The 27,684-nt window shown below is 48.9% G+C and overlaps 1 protein-coding gene across 6 annotated transcripts in view; it reads right to left on the reverse strand.

The window, feature by feature from the left end:
* Window positions 1-27,684, reverse strand: part of DIP2C (disco interacting protein 2 homolog C) — a 405,817-nt gene that overhangs the window by 57,606 nt on the left and 320,527 nt on the right. For all 6 annotated transcript variants that reach the window (XR_010127367.1, XM_054437227.2, XM_054437226.2 and 3 more), the window contains 8 exons: window positions 27,065-27,266; window positions 22,835-22,944; window positions 21,331-21,411; window positions 14,194-14,317; window positions 13,504-13,625; window positions 11,422-11,533; window positions 11,232-11,341; window positions 7,740-7,870 (listed from right to left, as the gene is read on the reverse strand). Coding sequence is in view for 5 of the 6 variants with exons in the window: in XM_054437227.2 (XP_054293202.1) it covers window positions 7,740-7,870; window positions 11,232-11,341; window positions 11,422-11,533; window positions 13,504-13,625; window positions 14,194-14,317; window positions 21,331-21,411; window positions 22,835-22,944; window positions 27,065-27,266 (992 nt within the window). In the remaining variant the exon portion in view is untranslated. The remainder of the gene's footprint in view (window positions 1-7,739; window positions 7,871-11,231; window positions 11,342-11,421; window positions 11,534-13,503; window positions 13,626-14,193; window positions 14,318-21,330; window positions 21,412-22,834; window positions 22,945-27,064; window positions 27,267-27,684) is intronic.

Raw genomic sequence — 27,684 nt, forward strand, 5'->3', positions numbered from 1 at the left:
CACTCATTTTAAGCACAGAATTAAATGGCTTTTAGTAAAATTGAAGAGTTGTAAAATGGTCACTACTCTAGAACATTCCCATCACATGAAAGGGATCCCGTGTCCATCTGCAGTCAGTCCCATTTCCAGCCCTAGCCCCAGTCATCACTCTACTTTGTTTTTACAAATTTGCCTTTTCTGGACACTGCCTACCACACATCCACGCTTCCCTCCCTCAGCAGGTGCTTCTGAGCTCATCCTGCGCAGAAGCATCCACCGTGTGGACGTGGCAGGCGTCACCTGTTTGTTCACCTGCTAGCGGACACCTGGATTGTTTCCTTGTGTTGACTGAGGTTCCAGGTAACTTACACCAAGTCTCTGAGTGGACGTTCGCTTTCCCTTCTCCTAGGAGTGCAGCTGCTGGGTCATGCAGCAAGTCTGTTTAATTAAGATCATGCCAAACAGTGGCTTCCCCATTTTACATTCCCACTATCAATGTATAAGAATTCGTTTTTCCACCTTCTTGGCTACTGTTGCTTTGCAGTGTAAGTTTTGAAGTCAGAAAACACGAGCTCTCCAACTTTATTTCCTGTGTTTTCGGTGACAGCATTCTAGTGAGTGTGAAGTGGCATCTCACTGTGGTTTTAATTTACATTTCCCTAATTAATGCTAAGTAACTTTTCACGTCCTTGTTGGCCATTTGTACGTTTTCTTCTGGTGAGATATCTATTCAGATCTCTTGCCCGTGTTTATGTTGCTTGTCTTGTTTGAGTTTTGAGTGTTTATCACATAGGCTGGGTGCAGTGGCTCACGCCTGTAATCCCAGGACTTTGGGAGGCTGAAGCGGGCAGATTACTTGAGGTGAGGAGTTCAAGACCAGCCTGGACAACATGGCGAAACACTGTCTCTACTAAAAATACAAAAAAATTAGCCAGGTGTGGTGGTGCATGCCTGTAGTTCCAGCTACTTGGGAGGCTGAGGCAGGAGAATCACTTGAACCTTGGAGGCAGAGGTGGCAGTAAGGTGAGATCAAGCCACTGCACTCCAGCCTGGGTGACAGAGCAAGACTGTCTCAAAAAAAAAAAAAAAGAGAGAAAAAAAATTTATTACATAGGTGCTTAGAAGTGCTTCATGAGATTTATAATTTGCAAATATTTTTTTTCCCAGACTATGGCTTGTCTTTCTACTTAATTGTGTCTTTTGATATACAAAACTTTTAAATTTTGTTCAAGTCCAATTTATCAGTATTTATGTAGTGTACCTTTGGTGAACTCTGTGCCTAACCAAGATTATGAAAATTTACTCCTGTGTTTTCTAAAATTTTTATAATTTTCGCTCTTACATTAAGATCTATGATCCACCTGAACTAACTTAGGTATATGATGTTGAGTCAAGATTTAATCTTTTTTCCTTTTCATGTGAATTTCCGAATTTCCCAGCATCTGTTGTTGAAAAACTCTTTTCTTCATTGAATTGCTTGGGTAACTCTATTAAAAAATTATTTGACCATAAATATAAGGGTTTATTTCTGGACTCTCAATTCTGTTTCTCATATATAATCAGTCTATCTCAGTCTATCTCTATGCCAGTACCACATTGTTTTGGTTACTGTAGCTTTGCAATATTTTTGAAATCAGGAATGAGAAGTTCTGAATTCTCCAATTTTGTTATCCTATTTTAAAACTGCTTTGACTATTGTGGGTCCTTTATATTTCCTTTAGGATATTATCAATTTCTGCCCCCCAAAACCCCCAAAAAATAGCCTGCCAAGATTTTGATAGGTATTACATTGAACCTATAAAGCAATGTGGGGAGAACTACCATTTTAATAATATTGAATCTTCCAATACATGAATACGGGCTATCTGACACAATTTTTAAAAACAGGTGTAATCTTAAAAAATATTTTGAAACAATACCAATATATTCATATGTCTCAGATAAACAATCCTCTATGACAGAAGAAAGCTTTAGGATGAGGACACAAATTATTTGTGTTACTTAACTTTCAAATAATCACAAAGTTATAGAAAAGTTACAAGTACATTTAAAATAATTTTTTCTCCTTCGATTATCTAATGGTGAATCACTGACCTGATGCCTAATCCCAGACATTTCAGGGGGGATTTCCAACAAACAAGTCTATTTTCCTCCATCAACAACTAAGCCATCAAAATCAGAAACCAACACATTCCTTCTGTCCCAGCTCAGACCCTATTCAAGTTTCTCCAGCCATCCCCAATTACATCCTCTGTAGCAAAAAGGTCCAGTTTGCACAGGCACACTGCGAGTAAGTGGTCGGCTGTCAGCTTCCCTCTGCCCAGAGCGAGTTTCTGGATGTTTCCGTGACTCTCACAACACCAGGCTTTGGGAATATTCTAGGCAGGTGCGTTGTCCAGTCAGTCCCCTAACTTGGGGGCTGGTGTTTCCACATGGGGAGATCCAGGGCAGGCATCTTTGGCAGGAGTATCGCGGATGCGGCTCTCCTCATCCCACCCGCCATGTGCTACGGGCTTCACCATCACTGAGGTGATGCCTGGACCACCTTGTTCAGGCTTTTCCACCGTGAAGCCTCTCTTTCCTTTAACTATTTCGTGGATGGCTACTATAGAAATCCTCACTTCTCATCAAGCTTTCCATTTGTTCATCTATGTATCTGAATAGTTGGAAAATTTCCTATTTTACTCAAAGTGTTACAATCTGTTGCAATCTTTATTCTTGAGACAGGGTCTCCTTCTGTCACCCAGGCTAGAGTGCAGTGGTGTGATCTCAGCTCACTGCAACCTCAACCACCCAGGCTCAAGTGATCCTCCACCTCAGCCTCCCAAGTAGTTGGGACCACAGGCACACACCACTACACCCGGCTAACTAAAAAAAAAAGTTTTCATAGGCTAGGTGTGGTGGTTCATGCCTATAATTCCAGCACTTTGGGAGGCTGAGGTGGGAGGATGGCTTGAGCCCAGGAGTTCAAGACCAGCCGGGGCAACATGGCAAGACGCCGTCTCTAAAAAAAATTTAAAAATTAGCATCCCTGAGGTCCCAGGATAGCGATGCTTTGGTCAAGGATGGGTCCATGTATGATGGTGGTCTCATGAGACTGTAATGAAGCTGAAAAATTTCTACTGCCTAGAGATGTTGCAGCACACCACATTACTTGCGTTGGTGGTGGTAACTGGTCTAAACAAACCTGTGCTGCCAGTCATATAAAAGCACTGCACATACAATCATGTCTTCAGTTCTGTTTACACGATGAATCACATTTTTTGATTTGCATATGATACAACCTTGCATCTTGGAGACGAAGCCTACTTGGGCATGGTGGATTAGGTTTTTGATGAGCACATACAATTATGTACACAACCTAATACTTAACCATGATGACAAACAACTGTGTTACTGGTTTATGAATTTACTGTACTTTGCTATTTTACAGCATCCTCCTACTTATAAAAAAGAAAGTAAATTGTAAGACAGCCTTGGTGGGTCCTTCAGGAGGGTCTTCCAGGAGAAGGTATTGTTATCCTAGGAGGTGACGGCTCCGTGTGCGTATTGTCCCTGAAGGCCCTCCAGTGGGACAAGAGGTGGCGGGGCAGACAGTGACACTGAACACCCTGGCCCTGTGGAGGGCTAGGAAGCTGTGTGTGAGTGTGTGTGTGTGTGTGTGTGTTATGGAGGCCTAGGCAGCTGTGTGTGCATGTGTGCGCTGTGGAGGCCTAGACTGGTGTGTGTATGTGTGGTGGAGGCCTAGGCAGCTGTCTGTGTGTGCACGAGTGTGTGGTGGAGGCCTAGGCCAGTGTGTGTGTGTGTGTGTGTGTGTGTGTGTTGTGGAGGCCTAGGCAGCTGTGTGTGCGTGTGTGTGTTGTGGAGGCCTAGACTGGGGGGGGTGTGTGTGTGTGTGTGTGTGTGTATGCGTGTGTGTGTTGTGGAGGCCTAGACTGGCATGTGTGTGTGTGTGTGTGTGTTGTGGAGGCCTAGACTGGTGTGTGTGTGTTGTGGAGGCCTAGGCAGCTGTGTGTGCGTGTGTGCATGCGTGTGTTGTGGAGGCCTAGGCAGCTGTGTGTTTGTGTGTGTGTTGTGGAGGCCTAGCCAGCTGTGTGTGCGTGTGTGTGTTGTGGAGGCCTAGACTGGTGTGTGTGTGTGTATGTTGTAGAGGCCTAGGCTGATGTGTGTGTGTTGTAGAGGCCTAGGCAGCTCTGTGTGTGTGTGTGTGTGTGTGTCTTGTGGAGGCCTAGGAAGCTGTGTCTGTGTGTGTGTGTGTTGTGGAGGCCTAGGTTGATGTGTGCACAAGTGTGTGGTGGAGGCCTAGGCAGCTGTGTGTGCACAAGTGTGTGGTGGAGGCCTAGGGCGATGTGTGTGTGTGTGTGTTGTGGAGGCCTAGGCTGATGTGTGTGTATATGTGTTCTGTGGAGGCCTAGGCAGCTGTGTGTGTTGTGGAGGCATAGGCCAATGTGTGTGTGTGTGTGTGTGTGTGTGTGTGTGTGCGTGTGTGTTGTGGAGGCCTAGGCAGCTGTGTGTGCACGTGTGTTGTAGAGGCCTAGGAAGCTGTGTGTGTGTGTGTGTGTGTTGTAGAGGCCTAGGAAGCTCTGTGTGTGTGTGTGTTGTGGAGGCCTCGGCTGATGTGCGTGTGTGTATGTGTGTACTGTGGAGGCCTAGACAGCCGTGTGTGTGTGCATGTGTGTGTTGTAGAGGCCTATGAAGCTGTGTGTGTGTGTGTGTGTGTGCGCGTGCACGTGTGTGTTGTGGAGGCCTAGGCTGATGTGTGTGCGTGTATGTATTAGTTTTTAACAAAAGCTTCAAATGTTTTTTAAAATTTAATAGAAAGCAGCTTATAAAGGAGATAAATTATTTTTGTATAGTTGTATAATGTGTTTGTGTTTTAAGCTAAGTGTTTTTATAGACGAGTCAAAAATTTTAAAAATTAAAACGTTGTTAAGGTTAAAAAGTTACAGTAAGCTAAGGTTAATTTATTATTGAAGAACTAAAAATATTTTTGACAAACTTGGTGTAGCTGAAGTGTCCGGTATTTAGAGGCCACAATAGTGTGCAGTCGTGTCCTGGCCTCACGTTCAGGTGCCACTTACTCACCAACTCGCCAACTCACCTGGGCAACCTCCACTCCTGCCAGCTCCAGTCATGGGAAATGCCCTACACAGCTGTTTTTTTTTTTTTTTCTCCCACCTTTTACACCATCTTTGTACTGTACCTTTTCTGTGTTTAAATATGTCTCAACATACGACCACTTACCATCGCGTTACCACTGCCCACAGCATTCAGTGCACTAACACGCTGCACAGGACTGTGGACTGGGTGTGTCAGGCTGTACCAGCCAGGTCTGTGTAAGCAAACTCCATGTTTACACAACGAAATCACCCATCTGGAACGTACCCCCATGACTGAGTGACACCTGGCCGCACTGATTTCTAATTCCCCACACGAAGCCGATCTCCCTCTGCTGCTGCCAATTCTTAGAACAAGCTCTGACTACCCCACACTGCACCCTTCCTGGCTCCCACAGCCCACGCCAGGACACCCCTCTGTGGACTCCCCTCCTCCGACGCGGGCTTGGGCACCCTGTGCGGCAGCCCACACCAAGACACGCTCCCCACCCTACTACACTCTTAGGAGCACAGCCTGAGGACGAGACCTCCTCAAATTTACAGCCCCAGGGCCTCTTCTGCCTGATTCTCTTCCCAGACCTGCTGAACTGCGTGGGAAAGGGAAGTCATTATTATTTCTAACTTATGTATTAGTCATTGTGCATCTAGGACCCAAGTGCTTTTTTCGTTTTTTAAAGCAAGTCCATTGGGATCTGTTTCTACAGAGATTTTTTTTTAATGGAAAGGTTTATGGCTATATTTATTTACTGTTGCAAGGGCAATCAACGGAATACTGTGATCTCATGACTTCTGAGTTATTAATATTTTGCAGGAAAGATGTTTGTTAAAGTTCATCACAACCTGGACAAACCCTTAAAGAGTCTATTGTTATTGTGGGTTCACATTGAGAACTTACTTTCCCTGCCACAAACACCTTCTCTCTGGTTTCCATGGGGAGCCAGGCTTGGTAAGCCTGCAGACAGGAGGCTTCCATCGGCTGGCTTCAGTTTTACTAGTATACTTTGCCAAATGAAATGCGGTCACCCTACAAGCGCAGTTGTTCAGAACAGGCCTCTGCCCTTCAGCTTGGCATGTATACCTAAGGCCATGTTCTGAGCGATTTCCCAAGAAAAAAAAATTTACTCACAATGTTATCACATTTTGGATTGAGGCAAAAATCATTAAATATTTCATTTATTCAGTTTTATCTGCTTTCTCAAGAAGCTGAATTGTCCTAATTAGAATATCGGTATTTTTCAAAAATATAGGATTACATTTTAATCCAACTTAATACTATTAAATATTAGTAATACATTAAAAATATTTGTTCCAGAAGAGTGTTGACAGGAGAAAAAAATCTGACTGGGTGCGGTGGCGCACGAGGGCAAGGCGGGCAGATCACTTGAGGTCAGGAGTTCAAGACCAGCCTGGCCAACATGGTGAAACCCTGTCTCTACTAAAAATACAAAAATTAGCACGGCATGATGGCAGGCACCTGTAATCGCAGCTATTTGGGAGGCTGAGACATGAGAATTGCTGGAACCCAGGAGGCAGCGGTTGCAGTGAGCTGAGATTGTGGCACTGCACTTCAGCCTGGGTGACAGAGCGAGACTGTCTCAAAAAAAAAAAAAAGATAAAAGAAAGATCCACTATAAATTTTGAGAAAATTATAACCAATTTCATACTGTAGCATCTCAGTTTTATAAATATATTAACGTATATTTATTCATAAAATAATATGTGTAAAGAAGATTTATGAGTGAAATTATTTTTATGTTCGTGTTAGCTTTAAAATACCCATTTTAAAAAAAACGGGGGAAAGCAGGCAGATAATACAAAACTGCTAAAATGCTGACACGTGAAGCTGGACGACGGTCACAGGTGTTTATTACTGGACATGCTCTATGCTTACATGTTTGAAAATGCTCCATTAGAAAATGAACTCTGAAAAACTATATGCCCAATGGTAATAGTGGGTATTTATTGGTAACATCCTTTATCAGGTGGTATGATTGTTGCTGGCTTTTCTTCTTTATATTTTCTATAATTTCTACAATGAACATGTATGTATAATCAGACAAAAAAGCCAAGAAACATCCACGTGTTTTTCTGGTCCTTCATTCATCCCATAAATACTTGCTGAGCACCTGTTGTGAGCCAGGCTCTGAGCCGGCTGCTGGGTAGAGTGCCGCACCCCAGGGAACGCTCAGCCCTCGTGGACTCACCTCTGGGCTTGCCCAGCCTAAGCCCTACAGTAACAACTGGGGTGAAGCCTGAGGGAGGTGAGAGCCTGCGATGCCTGCTGGCCCAGCGAGAACCCAGGCCCAGCACCATCGCCAGGTTTTACAGGCGTTAAGAACCAAGCCTGGAGCCTGGGAGTCTTCTGATTGTCAGAAATAAAGGTCTGCAACAGACAGCTCTCCAAAATGCTCCTTCCCTGCTGCAGAAAGTCAAAGTCACCCCAGGTGTTGCTCTTTCCCCGAGAGCCAAGTCCACCAGGAGAGGGAGAGGGAGAGGTAGAGGGACAGCAGTCAGCCCCAGGCCTCCTCTGGCAGGGGTGGGGGGGGGGTGGGGGCAGTGCTTAGGTTGCCTGGCTGGGTCTAAGGTCTGGAGAGAAAGGTGCATGATTTTTTTTTAATGTAAAGATATAGAAAGGAATCTTACCTGCAGAGGCACCAGAGGACAAATCCCAGTCCACAGTAAGGGTCCAGGCAGATGGCCACTTCTCTAGAGGGGTAAAGTTCACACTGCAGCTTAATGGAACGGCAGAAGGCACTGGTGGCTGCGTGAGACATCTGCAAAATACAAGGCTGTGTTAAATGCATCGGACCTGACACCCTCAGACACCGTGAGAAAACAGGGCTGCACTGAACGCAAGTCTGTGTTAAACGCATCGGACCTGATACCCTGAGACACCCATGAGAAAACAGGGCTGCACTGAACGCAAGGCTGTGTTAAATGCCTCGGACCTGACACCCTAAGACACCGTGAGAAAACAGGGCTGCACTGAACACAAGGCTGTGTTAAATGCGTCGGACCTGACACCCTAAGACACCGTGAGAAAACAGGGCTGCACTGAACGCAAGGCTGTGTTAAAGGCGTCAGACCTGACACCCTAAGACACCGTGAGAAAACAGGGCTGCAGTGAACACAAGGCTGTGTTAAACACATCGGACCTGACACCCTAAGACACCGTGAGAAAACAGGGCCGCACTAAACACAAGGCTGTGTTAAATGCGTCAGACCTGACACCCTGAGACACCCAGGAGAAAACAGGGCTGCACTGAATGCACGGGACTTCATACCCAAGGATACCTACAAGACAATAAAGCCGCACTAAATGCATGGGGCCTGACACCCAAAGACATCTTTAAGACAATAAGGCCACATGAAATGTATGCTGGCCTGGTGCAGTGGCTCATACCTGCAACCAAAACACTTCAGGAAGCCAAGGTGGGATGGTCACTTGAGCCCAGTTGTTCCAGGCTGCAGTGAGCTATGATTACCGCTGCACTCCAGCCTGGACAACAGAGTGAGACCCTGTCTCTTCAATAAATTTTGAAGAACAAAACCCAAAAAACAACAAATGCACGATACCTGGCCCCAAAGGCCCAAAGCTGTTTTTAGGACTGGCGACGACTGTCACCAAGCTGGGCTATGTTGTGTCTGGGGAATGTGAGTGGCTGACATTTTCACTGGAGTTCTCATTTTCAATGAGTAAACCTCACTCAGAACTGCTGGTCCTCCAGGACCTAGCAACTCTAGCTATTGAAATAGTGCATTTGAACAGCAAGTCATGCAGGAAGGGGTTCTCGTGTGACCCACTCTCTAACACACTGTCCCACAGGTAGGAGAGGCACCACGGCGCATTCCTCTGCTGGTCGAGGCCCTGCCTTATTCATGGCTATCTCCACGGCTGGACATAGCCTCTGCTGTGCAGCATGTGGCCAGCAAGACCTGCTGGGTGGCTCAGCCGTGTTAATGATCAGAAAGTGAAGGCTCACAGAAGTTAAAGATTTTGCTGCCTGTGACATAAGTTAGAGCTGGGAGTTAGAGCCCAGGTCGTCCTACACTCCAAGGCCCTTCACCATCTTCCACCATCCTGCATGGAGATGGTGGCCCAAATCCAATCATCCCATCAAGACCAGACAGTGAAGAGCTTCCGCATCTTCCTCTTCCCTAATCCCTGTAATAGTCCCCTACAGTCTGTGTGTAATGTCAATTATTTTGAAATACAATAAAATATATTAATAAGATCAATTTTCTCACAGAAGCTTTCTAGCCAAACAAACCTCAGAGGAAAAAGGAAGTCAAAGCAACATAAAAAATGGTCTGATTTTTGCGGTTTTAAAACACGTCACAGCTGGGCGAGGTGGCTCACGCCTGTGATCCCAGCACTTTGGAAGGCCGAGGCGGGCACATCACAAGGTCAGGAGATCGAGAACATCCTGGCTAACACAGTGAAACCCCATCTCTACTAAACATACAAAAAATTAGCTGGGGGTGGTGGTGCGTGCCTGTAGTCCCAGCTACTCAGGAGGCTGAGGCAGGAGAATCGCTTGAACCAGGAGGGCGGATGTTGCAGTGAGGTGAGATCGCACCACTGCACTCCAGCCTGGGCAACAGAGCAAGACTCCATCTCAAACAAACAAACAAAAAAAACATGTCACAAGTTGATCTGAAGTAGAATGTCACCAGAGCTAAACTGTAAAGGGACCAGCACAGAGCCTTGTAGTAACTGGAGAAATCCAAATGCCTGGCTCCCCATCATTCATTCATCACTCCAGCAAGAGGAGAGAACTTGGAGGTGGGAGTCCTCCCACTGTAAAACGTTCCATCACTATTGGAAGTTCTGCCCGAGAGAAGGTTTCATAACTGTTTTACTATATTCATTCCGGGTAATGTAGAATTATTATAGAATGTAAAATGTAAATAATTCTTTTTAGCTTGCAAGGCAAATTTTTGTTTAAAGGAGAAATGAGACTGAATTTATAAAACATCCATCCAGACTCCTGCCTCCCTGGATTAGGAGTTAAGTCAAATCCTGCCTCCTAAAATTACCCACCCACTCAGATCAGCAACTAGAGCAAGCCTGCCCTGAACTGCTGCTCTGTGCAAAGCACTATTTCTAGGTGGAGAATTGAGTTCTTCAGCTTAGCAAATACTAAATACCGAGAGCTTGTGATCAGGCACTGTGTTAAGCGCTGGAGATGAACAGAGGAGTAAGACACGGCCCTGCCCTCAGGATCCAATGGGAATTCAGAGACGAAGGCATGGACAACCGTGTATGGAGTGTAAGAGAAGGTGCTCCCAACACCCTGGCTGTGGGTCACAAAGCCAGTGGGGCCTTCGCGGTACTTCAGCAGAGAAACAGGAATTGACACCAGTTAAAGAAAAGCAGTCAAGAAAGTTCTGATGATCTACTCTATGTGAGATGCTAAGACTATAAGCAGGCCATGAAAACGGTATGATTGGAAGCAGCTGCTTCTCTTTTGGCTATGCCAGCAGGAGGGTCACAGCTAACTTCAGACCACAGTGACTAAATCACCTTGATCTGAAAACATTTCTTTTTAAAAGCTTTTGAAAAATTATTTTGTTTCATATTGTAGCTATTTTGGTATTCCACCTCAGTTCTACTAAGAGGTGGATGGAGCGTGAGAACTGTGCGAGGCAAAGCCAGCTCACCCATCAGACCCACAGACGGGGGCAGAGGGCGCGCAAGGCTGCGAAGTCCTCAAGGGCGGGGCGGTTTGCACGGCACCTCGGCGAGGGCGGCATCTGAGCTGAGAGGGTCATGATGATTTCTAATGGAGCCCAGGTTAAAACACTAGAAAGTGCAGTATGCAGATATTTATCACAGAGCGTTCGGATTTGAGAACCAGCAAGAGAGAAAAACATTCGCAGTGTTCTACTGTCGGCTACTGAGACTGTGTTCACATAAAAACATACTTGGGACATTTGGACAGAATCAGTCAGCCTGGTTAAGGATGGAAATGGTCATACGTGTCATACTGTGAATGAAACACATATGTATACCTCTTTCCACATCTCAGAGTCTGACTACACGAGAGGCGCTGAGAGTCAGCACGTGACCTGCCACCTCCAGCATGCTCCGCAGTGGCCTCCGTGGCCAACTCCCACAGCTACCCCGCTCACCTTTACGCCAGCTAGCATCCCAGTTGTGGACACGCTGAAGTCGAGATATGCAAGGGTGTCTGGGTTGCAAGGTTTGCAGATCTGGGCAGGCCGCTTCTTTGGCAAATCATCTGGAGAGGAACACGGCTATCAGCAGACCCAGCCTGAGCAAGGCCATGAGCAAACCACCTTCTCCAGCTAAAGCACTGACCTGTGTCCAGGATGAGGGGCCACGTCCTGACATCGACAGCCGCCGCCGCCTCCCTGGACCGCAGCAACTTACAGATCAGCTGTGTCGTCATCAGACAGGCAGAACGACTCACCTGGCATCAGAGACGGAGAATGGAGCCATGAATGTGGACCCGGATAAAAGCGTGCTCACTTCACACGGGTCTCCTGCTCACTATGCACGCTAAAACCAAGTAGCTTTAACGGGCAGATGAGGTTACCGAGCCCTCCTACTGGCTGACGTATATTGTTGTGGAGGCACGGGGGCAGGGTGTGCGGCCTGAAGCTGCTGCATCTGCACTTTCTGGGCCCAGCGCATCCACAGTGTCGTGACCACATGCAGAAAAGAGCTCACTGCTCACACCATTAGATCTGTTCTGGAAACCCCACACATACCCAGACACATCGCGCATAGTTCTCCCGGAAACGTCACACACACCCAGACACATCGCGCAGAGTTCTCCCGGAAACCCCACACACGCCCAGACACATCGCGCAGAGTTCTCCCGGAAACGTCACACACGCCCAGACACATCGCGCAGAGTTCTCCCGGAAACGTCACACACGCCCAGACACATCGCGCAGAGTTCTCCCGGAAACCCCACACACGCCCAGACACATCGCGCAGAGTTCTCCCGGAAACGTCACACACGCCCTGACACATCGCGCAGAGTTCTCCCGGAAACGTCACACACGCCCAGACACATCGCGCAGAGTTCTCCCCGAAACCCCACACACACCCAGACACATCGCGCAGAGTTCTCCCGGAAACGTCACACACGCCCGGACTCATCGCGCAGAGTTCTCCCCGAAACCCCACACACGCCCAGACACATCGCGCAGAGTTCTCCCGGAAACGTCACACACGCCCGGACTCATCGCGCAGAGTTCTCCCGGAAACCCCACACACGCCCAGACACATCGCGCAGAGTTCTCCCCGAAACCCCACACACGCCCGGACACATCGCGCAGAGTTCTCCCGGAAACGTCACACACGCCCAGACACATCGCGCAGAGTTCTCCCGGAAACGTCACACACGCCCAGACACATCGCGCAGAGTTCTCCCGGAAACGTCACACACGCCCAGACACATCGCGCAGAGTTCTCCCGGAAACGTCACACACGCCGAGACACATCGCGCAGAGTTCTCCCGGAAACGTCACACACGCCCAGACACATCGCGCAGAGTTGTCCCGGAAACGTCACACACGCCCAGACACATCGCGCAGAGTTGTCCCGGAAACGTCACACACGCCCAGACACATCGCGCAGAGTTCTCCCGGAAACCCCACACACGCCCAGACACATCGCGCAGAGTTCTCCCGGAAACCCCACACACGCCCAGACACATCGCGCGGAGTTCTCCCGGAAACCCCACACACGCCCAGACACATCGCGCGGAGTTCTCCCGGAAACGTCACACACGCCCAGACACATCGTGCATAGCTCTCCCGGAAACGTCACACACACCCAGACACATCGCGCATACTTTCTAGTAGGAGTGGCCACTGTGCGGGTCTCCAGCACCACGCCAAAAGGGACTCAGGTGTGGGCGGTACGGGTGCATTCTCCGCCCAAACTGCTTTCCCCTGTAGTTCCTCCTTCAACGAGGAAAATATAGCTGAATCCTCTCAAACTTCTCCAGCTGTAGACGAAGGAAAACAGATCTATACTTTCAAAAAGGAGCAGGAAACTTCTACACCTTGAGGAGAGGGCTTTGGAAAAAGCCCTGCCCCTTCCCGTGGTCGGTCTGCTTGGCTGGGTTCATGGGGAAGCCCGAGGAATGGTGGCGATGCCCTTCTTGGGAGCCGTTTTCTCAAGGGAAGACCCTGCAGAAGCTACCATCCAGCCTCTGCCTCCACACGTAGGTTTACATCTCGCTTCTAGACCTAGACTCTAGGCTCCCTGCTGGTAGAGACCCTGTCCTGTCCTGACCGTTTGACTCCAGACACACCCCGGCTTCCACAGCCAGCAGCTGCCCTGAGAGATGTCAGAGTCTGCGCGCTGCGAGCTCCACACTCAGCTCCAGGCAGGTGGAGGCCCCGACATTCCCAGGCATGTTACCTCCACAATCATCTTGACGGTAGGCAACGTCGTCGCGATGTTCTGTGGGTGCGGGGGACGGACGGTTATTGGCACACAGCCTGCGTACAGGCAACCATAAAACGCTGCTATCAGGTCTATTCCTACACAAGGAGAGAAACATCATTATTGAAGCGGACCACGCTGCTGAGTGCACACTGTCCCTGTCAGCATAAATGCTAGCCTGGGGCAAGTTCAACAGGGAAACCAGCAGCTGAACTTCTCGCAGCCTCCGTCATCCTGGCAGGTTTTGTCAGCTTTGGCGGTCACTGTCATTTACCCATCCTTTCAGACATGAGGTGACGAGGCAGCCTGGAGGTTTAATTTCTACATCATTTTGCTAAGGAATTACCCACCTTTGTAACTGTGAATTTAGTCAAGATTTAGGTACTATTAAGTGAATTACCTGAGGTATCTAATAACACAAACTTGGATATAAAAGTCTTTGAAAACATCACTTTATTGAAGCCTCTAACAGTAGCACATGCGGCTGGTGCCTGTGAGTGGTCGTAGCCAGACACAAACAGGCCAGTTAGCATCCAGCTGGATACAGTGCAGACTCCTGGCCATCAGGCCACCCTCGGCTCAGGCACCAGCAGGTGTAAGGGACCTCCTCGCACTGCGGCTGACCGGCCGGTCATCTCTCAGGGGAAGCCCACGCTGCGCCCGTACCTGGGGGGTAGACCAAGGCCACGTGGTCGCCGTCCTGAAGGTGGCCCCTCTCCATCAGCATCACGGCGATCTTCTCAGCTCTCTTGTGCAGCTGCACGCAGGTCAGCGAGTTCGCTATCGCACCCTGCGGGCCGATCACAGGGACAAGCGCGTAAGATTCCTTCAGCAGAGCAGCTTGCAGAGACAGCGCACGCGTCATACAACTCACTGACGCAAAGCGTACATCACTGGTTTTTAGAACAAGCACAGACCTGTGCAACCAACATGACAGTCAATTTTAGAACGTTTTCAGCTTCCCCCGAAACTACATATACGTTAGAGGTCAACTCCATTTTCTTCCAACTAGGTAAGCAGTGCAGACCAAAGAAGCATCTAGATATATTTAGGGTAACAAGCAATATTTTAAAAAATGATTACATGAATTAAAAAACAGTAGAACAAAAAACCCTGGCAATTCTAGGACTTGTGTCACTGTTGTGGGCAGTGGGAATTCCTAGTAAACCTGCACATCGGAAGACTAATTAAAAATTTTAATTTAGAAAGACCACATCAAAAATCAAGGAAGTCAGAAAGCAAAAAACAAAAGCAACATAAACACACCCTAAAGGAATGAAAATAACTATCAAACGCATTTTCACATAGACTTTAATGTAGAAACAAATAGAAAACATATTTGTGCAGGAAAATAGCTTACACAAGGGCTGTGAGGGAAGGTGAGTTGCAAGATATATACCAAGAAACATCACAAGAGTGTGGGATTCACTGTTTATTGAGACAGCGTCTCTGTCTCCCAGGCTGGAGTGCAGTGGCATGATCACTGCTCACTGCAGCCTGGACCTGCTAGGCTCAAGCGATTCTGCTGCCTCAGCCCCGAGTAGCTGGGACTACAGGTGCCACCATCATGCCTGGCTAATTTAAAAAAAATTTTTTCTCATAGAGATGGGGTCTCCCTACGTTGCCCAGGCTGGTCTCAAACTCGTGGCCTCAAGTGATCTTCCCATCTTGGCCTATTTAAGCCATAAAGAAAAATGTGAATAAATTACAAATTATAAGCATGTAACTAACCAAAACAAGCTTTTCATGAGGACACACTTTACAGTTCTAGTTCCTTTGCAGCATTCTCAGATGTGAAGACTGCTTCTACAGTCATTTAAAAACCTCTTCTTTGCGATCAGATTCTGTCTCCCAGCTATTAACAGGGTGAGGATCTTCCCTCAAGCAGTGGGCAACTGGACTGCAGTCCATGGGGGCAGGAAGACTCCAGAGCCGAAGAGTGACTGAACACCTGGGCTCAGGAATTTTTGTTTTTTGAGATGGGGTCTTGCTCTATCGCAGCTCACTGCAACCTCCGCCTCCCGGGTTCAAGCAATTCTCCCGTTCTCCTGCCTCAGCCTCCTGGGCAGCTGGGACTACAGATGCACACCAACACGCCCAACTAACTTTTGTATTTTTAGTAGAGACGGGGTTTCACTATGTTGGCTGGGATAGTCTTGAACTCCTGACCTCATGATCTGCCCGCCTCGGCCTCCCAGAGTGCTGGGATTACAGGCGTGAGCCATCGTGCCCGGCCCAGGAATTCTTATGTGAGTCACAGCTACAAAGATGAATGCGTGAGTGTGGGGATGGAGCGCGCGGCGAGCCTGGGAAGGCTGTCAGGGACCGGACGCTGCGATTCAGAGCGCAGGCGCAGGGAGAGAGTCCCAGAGGGGCTGGCGGAGAGCCAAGTTAGTGCAACAAAGAGGATGCCACATGGACGAACAGTGTCTGGGGCTATTCATCGGCGATGATGGGAAAAGCACGTCAGCCTTCCAGCTCAAAGGGCCCGTGTCAGAAACTCGTGGCCGGACACGGTAAGAGTGAAAGAGAATGTCTCAGGAAGCATCAGGATGTGAACACCAGACCCTGACCTCTACCGAAACGTCCACAAGACAGCCGACAAGCCCAGCGAGGTCTGTGGGGAAAGTACACTCTCCCTGAGGACCTCTGGGCCAGGACCAGGGCTGCAAGGAGGCTGCCCACATCACTGCCCGGTGGGTCTTCAGACCCTTCCTGCCGCCTGTGGCTGGTCTCCTCCATGGAGGAGAGGGTTAGCTTACATTTCTCTGAATTTTTTCCTTAATTATTTCCCCATTTAGAGGACACCTAAAAAATAAGAAAACAGAAACTGATTTAAAGTAGAAGAGCCCAAGAGCAGGTGGCGGCAGAGATGGGCAGAGACAACAAGGAACGCAGGGCTGGAGTCCGGGAAATCTCGCTGAGAAGTTAGATTTGGGGGTCTTTGAAACTGGACTGTTCCTCTGAGCATTTACTCTTAGAGGGGCTCCTTGGCACCTGTTCACAGCAACCAGCCCACCGGCTCCTTGCCGCCAACGTCCTCTGAGCTCTTCAAGTGAACATGGGACAGAGACACTCAGCACGGCCAAGCTGGGTGCTGATGGGACCCATTCAGGTCCACCCCGACTCCAGGGACAGGTCTCCCAACAAGGAAAACCAGCACACCACCCATCACCGTGAGCATGGATGGGTCTCAGAGAAAAGCCCTGGCAGAATCGGCTCAGCCCCCGCCCCGCTGAGGGAGGCCCCGCCACTCCACAGCCCATTCTCATGCCAGGCCTGCCTGCAGCTGCAGCAGCAGCAGCAGCACCCAGTCTGGTTTGTTCGGCTTGTGGAACTGTTTCTTCCCCATCTCTGGAGAGCTGAAGCTGATTCCCTATCAAACACCCGCTCCCCTGTCAGATGACAAAGCCTGTGGTTTGCCCACATTCTGGGTCCTGAGATTTGAGAGGCTCAGATGAGACACAGCCAGCAGCCAAGAGTGTCTTTGAAAATGTTGATTCTGGTGCACAGAAATCCCCACCTATGGGTACTTGCAAAGCGTGAGTGTAACGTGCATGCTGTCCTTTATTTTTGATAACCTTGTGAAACACAATTTTCTCAATGCTGGTTGATGTCTTTCAGGGCTGACATAAAAACAAACAGCAAAGCTTCCAGCCACACTCCACGAGGACGGCACCCTTCTGGGGTGTTAGGTCCTGAAGCCAGCTCACAGGATGATTTAAAATAAGTTCCTCAAAAGCCCCTTGAGATAGCGCTGTGCTAGAGACAGGCACACAATTTCACAGCCGGTCGGACGTGAGCAGGCACCCCTCGCTCCATGGCCGGGCGGGGCCACGGGTCACACCAGGTGGGCGCCTTAAAGCCCCTTGAGATAGTGCTGTGCTGGAGACAGGCACACAATTTCACAGCCGGTCGGACGTGAGCAGGCACCCCTCGCTCCATGGCCGGGCGGGGCCACGGGTCACACCAGGTGGGTGCCTTTCTTGCCTGGAAAGGACGAGGTGAATGAACACTGGACCCCACCGTTGGCTGGGAGGGACAGTCACTCCTGGCTCACGTTGCAGGCTGGCAGCCCCAGCCACCTGCAGCAACTGAGCAGTTTCCCTTCTTCCTTGCCGCCTTTCCCCACCCCGTGTGGCTGAACGGGACACGGCTACACCACACGGCAACTCCACACACGTGACACGGCTACACCACACGGCAACTCCACACACGTGACACTGTTCCTCAGCCTCACTCCCCAGGAATCCTAATGCAGCCTCTACCCCAGGAGAAATGCCACCAACTTTTGCTTGCACTTTCCATTTTCCCACGAACTCGGTGTTAAGAATGTGATGCATTCTTGGCGAGTGTCCCATAAAGCAACGACTATTCACCACAGGTAACAGTCGTCATTCTCTGGCATCCTCATCAACATTCACTGGGGTTTCCGTCCTGAAACCCACCAGCTAAGAAGAAGGTTCTAGGTAAAATCATCTCATCAGAGAAATGAGGGCTGGCTTTTCCCCCACAGAAGTGCTGGGAGGCAGCATGACCGAAGGGGCACACAGGGAAACAAAGAGTCTGCCCTTGTCTAAGGAGACACATTCGGTGTCAGTTTCTGTAAACTTGGGACCATTTTAACGTTTCACATTAAATCAAATAACTTGGGAAAAAAAAATAAAAAGCCAAACTAAATTTATAATTTAAAATTCTAAAGAAGGCATAAGTTAAAAAAGGTCAAAAGAGTTGGCTACAAACCCATTGGTTCAACCATTTAATTTTTTTTTGAGATAGAGTCTTGCTCTGTCGCCCAGGTTGGAGTGCAGTGGCGTGCTCTTGGCTCACTGCAACCTCTGCCTCCCAGGTTCAAGAGACTCTCGTGCTTCAGCCTCCCAAGTAGCTGGGATTACAGGCATGTGCCAAGACACCCAGCTATTTTTTTTTTTGTATTTTAGTAGAGACGGGGTTTCACCATGTTGGCCAGGCTGGTCTCAAACTCCCGACCTCAAGTGATCCACCCAAAGTGCTGGGATTGCAGGGGTGAGCCACGGTGCCCTGCCTCCACCACTTTAAATGAGCTTGTGACTAGACAGCCAGCAAGACCGGGCCAAAATCATCAGCAGCAGAAACGTGCATCCTTGATGGAAGCAGTGGCTGGGCGGCCGGTGTACGTGCTGAATGGACACTTACGGTGTGTGGAGTGATTCATCACTGGAATGAATTTCATCTGTTTCTTCTTCCTTTTTAAAATCTTGCTTTTAGAAAATGCGTGATTCCGTATGTGGCGTGTACTGTGTTTCTGTTGGATGGTGCTGAACAGGGAAGCTGATTTAGGTGGGGATGACACTATGAATGCTGTGAGGACGATGCTGCTGCCTTGGTCCGGGCCCAGCATCTCTTGAGTGTGCATACGAGGCAGCAGAGGAGAGGACGACACATGCCTGATCTGATGCTTGGCGAAAAATAACACAAGCGATAGCTCAAGCGTGCCTGCCTCTATGCCCAGAGAGCCTTGGAAACAGGTCACACCTCCAAGGAAAAGACATCCTCAGGCCATGCCTTCCACACAGTCCTAAGTTAAATCACTCATGGCTCTGATCCCTACATCTGGCCCCCATCGGATTTGCAGTTGATCCTAATAAAGCCCTTTTTAGAGAACCTGAATCATTTCCGGGAAACACATTTCCCCCGAAGATCCAGCATCCAGCTATGCAGGTGACCATAGGTGCTCAGGGGCACGGGGCTGTCCACAGGGCCAGATAGACCAGATGCCAAGCCCAGGACCGTGGCACCACCCAGCAAACAATCTGAGGGATCTTCCCCAAATCAGGCACAGCTGGAACAGCTCTATTTTCCTCCTCCTGATGGTACATGTTGCCCATGAACGTACCCAAATCATTTCTGAATCTTTGTGTATATGGGGGTCTGCTACTTCTTGAGCTGCCAATCAATACCTCTAGATTACTGGACACACGCTCGTGCAACCCCCACACATGGGAGCAACATGTCAGGCAACATCGGCGCAAGGAGTCAGGGAGACTGAGAGCTGACTCTGCCCCTGACTGCTTGCAGCTTGCGGAGGGGTAGCCACCTCTGTGAGGAAATTAGGGGAGGGAGGAAGCACTTTCAGCAGAAGGGATCTGGGGTGCCGAAGGAGGCTGGAGTTAGTGCTGCAGATTTAGGTCACCACGTTGGAGGTGATTTGGAAGTCTCTAGAGAACTGCCAAGACCACAGGGAAAGAGGAACGAGAAGTCACAGGCAGTTTACAGAGAAATACTACTTGGAGAGGACAAAGAGTCAGAGAAGTGGAGACGGGCAGGAAATCAAGACAGCACCCAAGGCCGGCGAACCTGGCGATCGGGTTAGCAAAGGGGGTATCATCCATATTCACAGGCTGAGGAAGGGTCCAGTGGAGAAAGATGAAAGATGAAAAGTGGAAGGTGGGCGTTTCAGATACAGGGACCCACAGCAACTCCGGTCCTCAAGATCTCTGGCCCCCACACCTGAGCTGTCAGCGTGTGGCAGGGGCTCCATCACGGTGCCAGTGAACGAGGGCCAGAAGGCGGTGGCACAAACGGGCCTTCCTGGTTTTAAAGCCTCTTCCTGGGAAACGGTCTTGAGCAGATACAGTGAATGACCGACGGCTAGGATCAACTCAGCATCCGTGACAATGTCAAGACGATGAGCACTTCTCTGGCAGAGGAGGAGGAGAGGTTGTTCCTATGAACTAAACCACGTGCAGAGAATGGTATGATAACTGAAACTCAAACCAGAGAGTCGGGGAATAATTTCGTGATGCTGCTGACATTTCCTTTTGTCTTCAATCCGCTGCTTCGCACACTAAGATTTTGATATTTAGCAATTCTAAACAGCCGTGACTTTTTGAAGAGTTGCAAGTACCTATACTTGTCAAGAAGACTTACATTTTTCATCCATTTTTCAAGCTTTATTTCCATGGTAAAAAGTAGTAACAAGCATATTAAGATTTTTGCATTTAATTTTTATTGTTAATAGTATTAGCTTGTTTATTTAATGCCTTACTCTTAAGTACTACTGTGGAATATTTGATGAGTGTGGTTTTCTCATGTAAAGTGTAAATAGGAACTTTAATTACAAAGTGGAAATGATTTTCATTCCTGAGTCTGCAATAAACATAACTTCTGGTGTATAAAAAAGTGGTTTAGGGCTCGGTGTAGTGACTCACGCCTGTAATCCCAGCACTTTGGGAGGCCAAGGCAGGTGGATCACTCAAGGCCAGGAGTTCAAGACCAGCCTGGCCAACATGGTGAAACCCCATCTCTACTAAAAATACAAAAATTAGCCAGATGTGGTGGTGGGCACCTGTAGTCCCAGCTACTCGGAGGTTGATGCACGAGAATCGCTTAAACCAGGGAGGTGGAGGTTGCAGTGAGCGGAGACCATGCCACTGAACTCTAGCCTGGGCAACAGCGAGACTGCCTCAAAACACAAAACAAAACAAAAAACTAGTTTAGTAATCAAAATAAAAATGCAAATATCTCATAGACTTACGATTTCTCTCTTGCAGATATCATTAATTACTCATTTTGGGGGAGAAATATTGTAAATAGGCTGCTAAAATATCTGTACACACAAATAGGTGTAAATAACTGCATAAATGGTTACGTTTAAAAGCAATCCCTAGGTACAAAAGTCTCATTAGTCAAAATAGCAAAACATAAAAAGAATTCGCATAAGACTGAAGCAAAAGGATTGAAAGAAAGAAGCAGGAGCACTCCCAGGAATCAGGCTAGGCCCCTTGAGGCCAGTAGCCAGGGAACGCCAGCTCTGCGCCTCACCCGACAGTTGAGCAGTGTGTACAGGACGTGGTCCGGGGTGGTCTGTGCTCTCCACTGCAAGACCTCCGAGAGGAACAGGAACTGGAACAGAGCATGGGCATGAGGATCAGGCTGTGTGGTCGGATCAGGCTGTGCGGGCTGAGGTGGGGCAACCTGGATACTCAAACCCATAGAGGCTGTCTGAGTGCTTTGGGTCTTAAAACCGTGTGCTTCTCTGCAGGGAGTCGAAGACATGCATGCTGGGAAAATCCTCGTCACACACGACCACAGGACAAGCAAGTGCCCACAGCTTTGTTCCTGCAGGGACTTAGATTCACAGCACCCGAGTCAGAGTCACAAAGCAAAGGGCTGGTGCTGCACCCTGGTTTGAGAAGTTTTCTGAAAGTCTGCCCAAGGATGGGAACCATTTCCCTCATAGGCAGGAGCAGCCTGCACAGAAATCCCTTCTCCTGCGGCTTCCAGAAGATGCAAAGTGGATTTTGGTGGCTACAGTGAGAGAATCAGATCTATCTGGTTTTAAAAAGCGGAATCTAACAAATTTAGGTTTCTAGAATGGCCATACCCTGATGGCATGTGTGCTACTGATCTGGTCCACAGTAAAAGGGGCAGCCTTATTTCACATCAGGGTACAGAAAAACCCACAGATGAGGCTTCATCCGTTTCAGCAACATTTCATGGCGCTGATTTTGCCCCATTTCCTAATGGGCCACACAGAAGGGGACACTTTTGGCTGCAGGAAACAGGACTTCTGGGTGAACCCTGAGCATTCTCAAGGCCGAACGGTTCTGATGGGGACCGTGGACACACACGGCACAACGTGCAAAGTCTGGGCCTCGAGAGTTTCTCCCATGGCTTCTAACGCCACTGTCAGGAGGCCTGGCCCCCTAACCTGGGGTTTGAACTGCTTCTTAAGAGTCCAAAGAGCACAGGACAGAAGCCTTGTGCAAGCTGCTGTGTGCAGGGTGGGCTTTGAATCCGGGCTGGTGGGGAAACTAGAAAGGAGTAGTTCGGGGGACCGTGTGCGGGACAAGGACTGCCAGACATTTGCCTCATTCCTGCAAGTCATGGGATCGGACACCCCTCACCGATTTCTGCATCGCTGTGACATTTTCTGAAACTTTGTATCTCCTATAAACACATTTTTCTTAAGAAATTATATGGTCTGTTGCAGGAGAGGACAGGTAGAATAAAGGAAGATCCGCAGTAGTGGTCCACCACCAGCGACGACGTCAGGGACGGTCGGGGAAAGTCGGGAAAGTCGGGGACAGTCGGGGACGGTCAGGGAAGGTCGGAGACTGTCGGGAAGGTTGGGGAAAGTCGGGGACGGTCGGGGACGATCGGGAAGGGTCGGGGGCGGTTCGGGGACGGTCAGACACTGTCGCGGACTGTCGGTGAAGGTACGGGACGGTTGGGACGGTCGGGGAAGGTCGCGGACTGTCGGGGATGGTTGGGGACGGTCGGGGATGGTTGGGGACGGTCGGGGAGTCAGGGACCCAGCTCCTACCTTCCGCGCCTGGTCGTTATCTTCGATCTGACCCAGGTCTCTGCCGCTGGCCTGGGCAATTCTCTTCCCAGAGACCAGGTTCCCCACCATCACAGAGGCGGGGCCGATTTCTAGAAAGAAACAGAGACATGGCCAGGAGGAAACAAGAGAGAAATTCCTTCAGACTTGACCTCCCACTTTGGTGAAGACCTTACTCTCGGAAAACTTCTGGAAAGACCTGGCTTGGAATAAACCTTCTAAGAACAGAGATTCATCGAAATCAAATGATTGTAAAGGGGAGTGTAACAAGCCTTGGTCAGGAGATGGGGGATGGGAGAGGAGATGGGGGATGGGAGAGGAGATGGGGGATTGGGGGGATGGGAGAGGAGATGGGGGATGGGAGAGGAGATGGGGGATGGGGGGATGGGAGAGGAGATGGGGGATGGGGGGATGGGAGAGGAGATGGGGGATGGGGGGGGATGGGAGGGGGCAGAGCCGGGGGAGAAGCAGAGGAAGCAGGAAGAGTAAAACAATGTTTACCAAAAGAATTGCGTGTAAAATAATGATGACATGATCAATTTGTGCCTAATCCTTGGTTTGAAGGCTACTATTAAATCAAATTCTTAAATTCCCGATAAAGGTCAAGTAACAGGTTTCTAAGCCAGGCCACATGCTGCATTAGTTACTGCACAAGCAGGGCTATGGCTAAGCAGGTTGCTCGTCGCCGTGTCAAAAACAGACACACGTGCCCAGATGCAGCTGACAGGGCAGTGGCACAGAACAAGGCTTCGGATGAGCCCATCATCGTGACAACCACCGAGTCCCTCGGCTTCCCGAAAAGCTCACGGAAATGGTGGCACCAGAACAAGGCAGTCAGGGCCTGACGTCCTCTAGCCGGCTCCCAGGGAGAGCAGGGCCACCGGCTCTCTACAGATGCGCAGCCATCCTTTTCAAATGCAGGCTGCCAGAAATGATTCCACTTATCACAGCTGCGCAGGAGAAGGCAGGGCACTTCAGCCAGGATTGAAATCTGGAGGAGAACGGTCTACGAACAGATGTCTGGGTTGCTGCCTGCTGGTGCCTTGGGTTCTAGGCGACGTGTAGGAGCCTCGAGTCTAGACTCCGTTTAACAGTAAGATGCCTCCTACACTCAGCAAATCATTTTTGAATTTTCACGTCGTAGTTGTGAACAGACTGAATTTCTTTTCTTAGTTCTTAATGAAGTATGGAAGAGGAATAGCCTTTTCACATTTAGCAAAACAATTTGCCAGGCGCTGGAAGGAAAGGAGCTGCCCCGTGGTGGCAACAATTGCCCCTCTGTGATCTCCGAACACCTGGGAGTCCCTGCATGATCTCAGAACACAACACCCGGGAGACCCTCATTCACCCGCTGCGCATCCTCTATCTCTACCAGATAGAAGCGTCCTCTGAATGAAGCATCTTTAACAGATTTTTTTTTGAGACAGAATCTGACTATGTTGCCCAGGCTGGTCTCGAAGTCCTGGGCTCCATTGATTCTCCCATCCCGGCCTCCCGCATTGCTGGGACCACAGGCGCAAGCCACTGCGCCTGGCTGATGAAGCTCTGAGCCTTCTCCTTGGTGACCGATGCTGGGCAAGACAAGACAGCTCTTCTAAGAAGTCAACTTGGAAACTGGCCTAAATGGGTTCCAAGGTTTCCCATAATGTTTTTAAGAATTCAGACTGGGGTGGGGAAAGCGAACTTTTGAGGAGAGATCAGGCTTTTGTGGAGCCTTATTTTGTGCCCGTTTGCTACGTGAAGACCTTCCCTCATCTCCACGTGCATCCTCTGAACGGAAGTTTGGGACCTTGAATGCCTCCCCACGCAGACTCAGGGACTCAGTTTTCCCGACTGCTCCTGGGAGGCAGAGGCCTTCTAGCTGAACCTCACTCTCAAAGTCTGTTCTTGGCAGCAGCGACAGTCCCCCTGTTGAAGAGAGGTGGGTGTGTCCCAAATGCCCCCAGAGTATATCACAGCCTCGCCATTTACGCTACAGAGTTGAGAGGAATCCCAAAACGTGTGTATTTGAGACTCACATCTCTTCTCTCTTCCCACTCCCATTAATGGATTCACCCATCTGCAAGTCGGCAGCCGCATCGCTGATATTATCAAATATCCTACCATGCAATGCTTGGCGAATTCGCACAGGGCACAGGGCGGGAGTTTTATCTCAAAGACAGCAGCAAGACACACAGATCCCAAGTGGGAGGCAAGCCCTTCCCAGGTGCCGAGCTCTGGCCATTCCTCAGCAGACTCCTCCTGCTATTCTGGGGCAATATTCCCAGGGACCTTTAAAGCTGTGGAATTGTACCTTGTTTTGTAACTCTATAATATTTTTGCCAGTTCAGCTGCTGAGTTAAAGGTCTCTTAAATACTTTTGTGCTCAAATAAGATAATCTGAGGGTACACAGTGCCATTAACTGAGTAAATAGGAATTCATCCAGTAAGAAAGGCAATTTGGTTGTCAATAGGCTCTCTGTTTCCAGCATCTCAGAACACTGCCACCCACAAATGGCCTCAAGGAATGTTTGCTTTGGCTTCTGATAATGGCTACTCACTTGTCAGGGTCATTTTAAATGTTTATTCAAAGGGGCCTTAGAAATCATCCAGCCCAATTCCCTCTCTGGTTTGAAGCTGAGGCCCCGGGGAGGAGGGGGACGTCTGCTAAGCTGCGTATCAGGCCCTCAGCAGAGACATGGGGCCTCAGCTCTGCCAGTTAGTATTTGTTAAAAAGCTTTTTAAAGACACAAAATTATGTAACCTCTCAGTTTAGCAAAAACAGATGAGACACTAAATATATATATATATATAATTTTCTTTCTTTAAAGTTATCAATCACATGAAGCTTCATTTAATGAAGTACAGTATTAGAGTAAAAAGATCTCCAATCTCCTGGGCCACTATTCCCCAGCTAAACTCCTAAGGAAGGGGGCTTTCTGCAGGCCTCCTGACCACAGTGTGAGCTTGCTGGCTTTGTCTCCCCACTGGGTTTTCCTGACCTCGGTGCGAGGCTGCTGGCTGCTCTCTCTCGCCTGGGTTTTCCCAGTCGCTGGGCTTCTCCACATTTGGCTCAGATGAGCCGAGCCCTGTAGCTATGGAGTCATTACAGCTTTGTATTTGCAAGGGATCCTCCCTTCCATAAACACTTGTCTGAACCCGGTCTCCACCAGCTACTGAACTGCTTCCCAGCTGGGACCGTGGGTCACTGGGGTCACGGGGTTGAGAGTGTCTGACAATCAAACAGTGGGGAGAGAGGATCAGGTCACTTCAGAGTTTACAATGAGGATACCCTGGAGAGCGCTGACACCGTTATAAATCTTCATACTACAGAAACAGCCTGGGGAGAGCAACTGCCTCCGTGTCCTTCACAAGGCTGTTTATGTCCCGAGGCAGCAGACAGAGGCAGCGTTTTCCACCCTTTCAGAGCACTCCCTGAAGGACGATACCCATGGCTTGAGCGGCTCCCAACAGAAGGCCACACACCCACAGACTGTAGTGAAATGGATACTGTAGCCTGCAACTCCACATTCCCCGTGCCAACCATAAAAACCAGGGACCGCGAGAACAACAGCTTGGAAAAAAAAAAACTGTCAATCATAAAAACCAGGGACCGCGAGAACAACAGTGTGGGGGGGTGGGGGGAAACACTGTGCCAATCATAAAAACCAAAGACTGTGAGAACAACGGTGGGGGGGGCGGTGGGAAACAAACTGTGCCAATCATAAAAACCAGGGACCGCAAGAACAACAGTGTGGGGGGGAAAAAAACTGTGCCAATCATAAAAACCAGAGACCATGGGAACAACGGTGTGAAAAAAAAGAAATGGAGGAAGAATATTTAAGGAAATCTACAACATAAGAAAAAAATTAGAAGTAGGTCAGAAATGAAAGAGCAACAATACATGTGAACCCGATGTGCTTAGAAAGTGAGAGCACCATGGCCATGTCCTTCAGGAGAATGAGCTTTTGCTACGAGAGAACAGAGCCAGTAAATTACGTGCTGATGACCACACTAACACCCCTGAGCCTAAAGAGAATAAAAGCAAGGCATTTACAGCCAGAAGACCAGAATCCAAGTTGCCCCCACCCGTTCTATTCTTGGGGTAACCACTTCTTTCCCGCAAGCATCAGCTTCCTGCAAGCAGCACTGAGTGAACTCCTGCAACTCCCAGTGCCGTGCAGCCCCAAGGGAACTCCCGCACCTCACAAGCTGCCCAAGTGGTACACATACCTGGCTGCTTCTGTCGAGGCTTAGGCAAGTTTGTGACGCAGGTGTGGGGGCACATTAGGACATTGCAGGGGTGCAGAGAGCCCTCCAGAAAAAGCTGTTTTGTTTCTGATAAATGGATCCCACCAAGCGGGGTTTTGGGGAGGGTGTTTGCTGGCACCAAGGCCAGGCAATAAACTCCAACTTGATGTATACTGTCAATCGCCTGGAAAGTTAAGAAAGAGGAAATCATGTTATAATAGGAAATATAAACACTCAGTACGTATTTATAATTATGCAAAATATGATCCACAATACACAGAAGTCTGTGCAGTATAAGCACTGTTCCCAGCATAAAAACTCCAACGTAAGAGAAAGGGTTTTCTTACTAAACTCACCAAAGCTGAATAATGTTACCCAGGGCTTGTGGAAGACCATACACAGTAAAAAAGGAACTTTGGAGAAAAGATAACATGTTCTCAAGATCAAACAAAAAGCTTACTTTGACCTCCCCAAGGTGTCTGGTAGGAACCAGCTGTGCAAAATTCCTGGTCCCTACACCCTCGATCTGCTCAGCTAGTTTCTGGACACTTGATGTAGTTCCTGATCAAATGAAGGGAAGGGAAGGGAAAAAGGGCCACCCC

Source organism: Pongo pygmaeus, chromosome 8 (genome assembly GCF_028885625.2).
Source record: "Pongo pygmaeus isolate AG05252 chromosome 8, NHGRI_mPonPyg2-v2.0_pri, whole genome shotgun sequence".
NCBI lineage: Eukaryota > Metazoa > Chordata > Mammalia > Primates > Hominidae > Pongo > Pongo pygmaeus.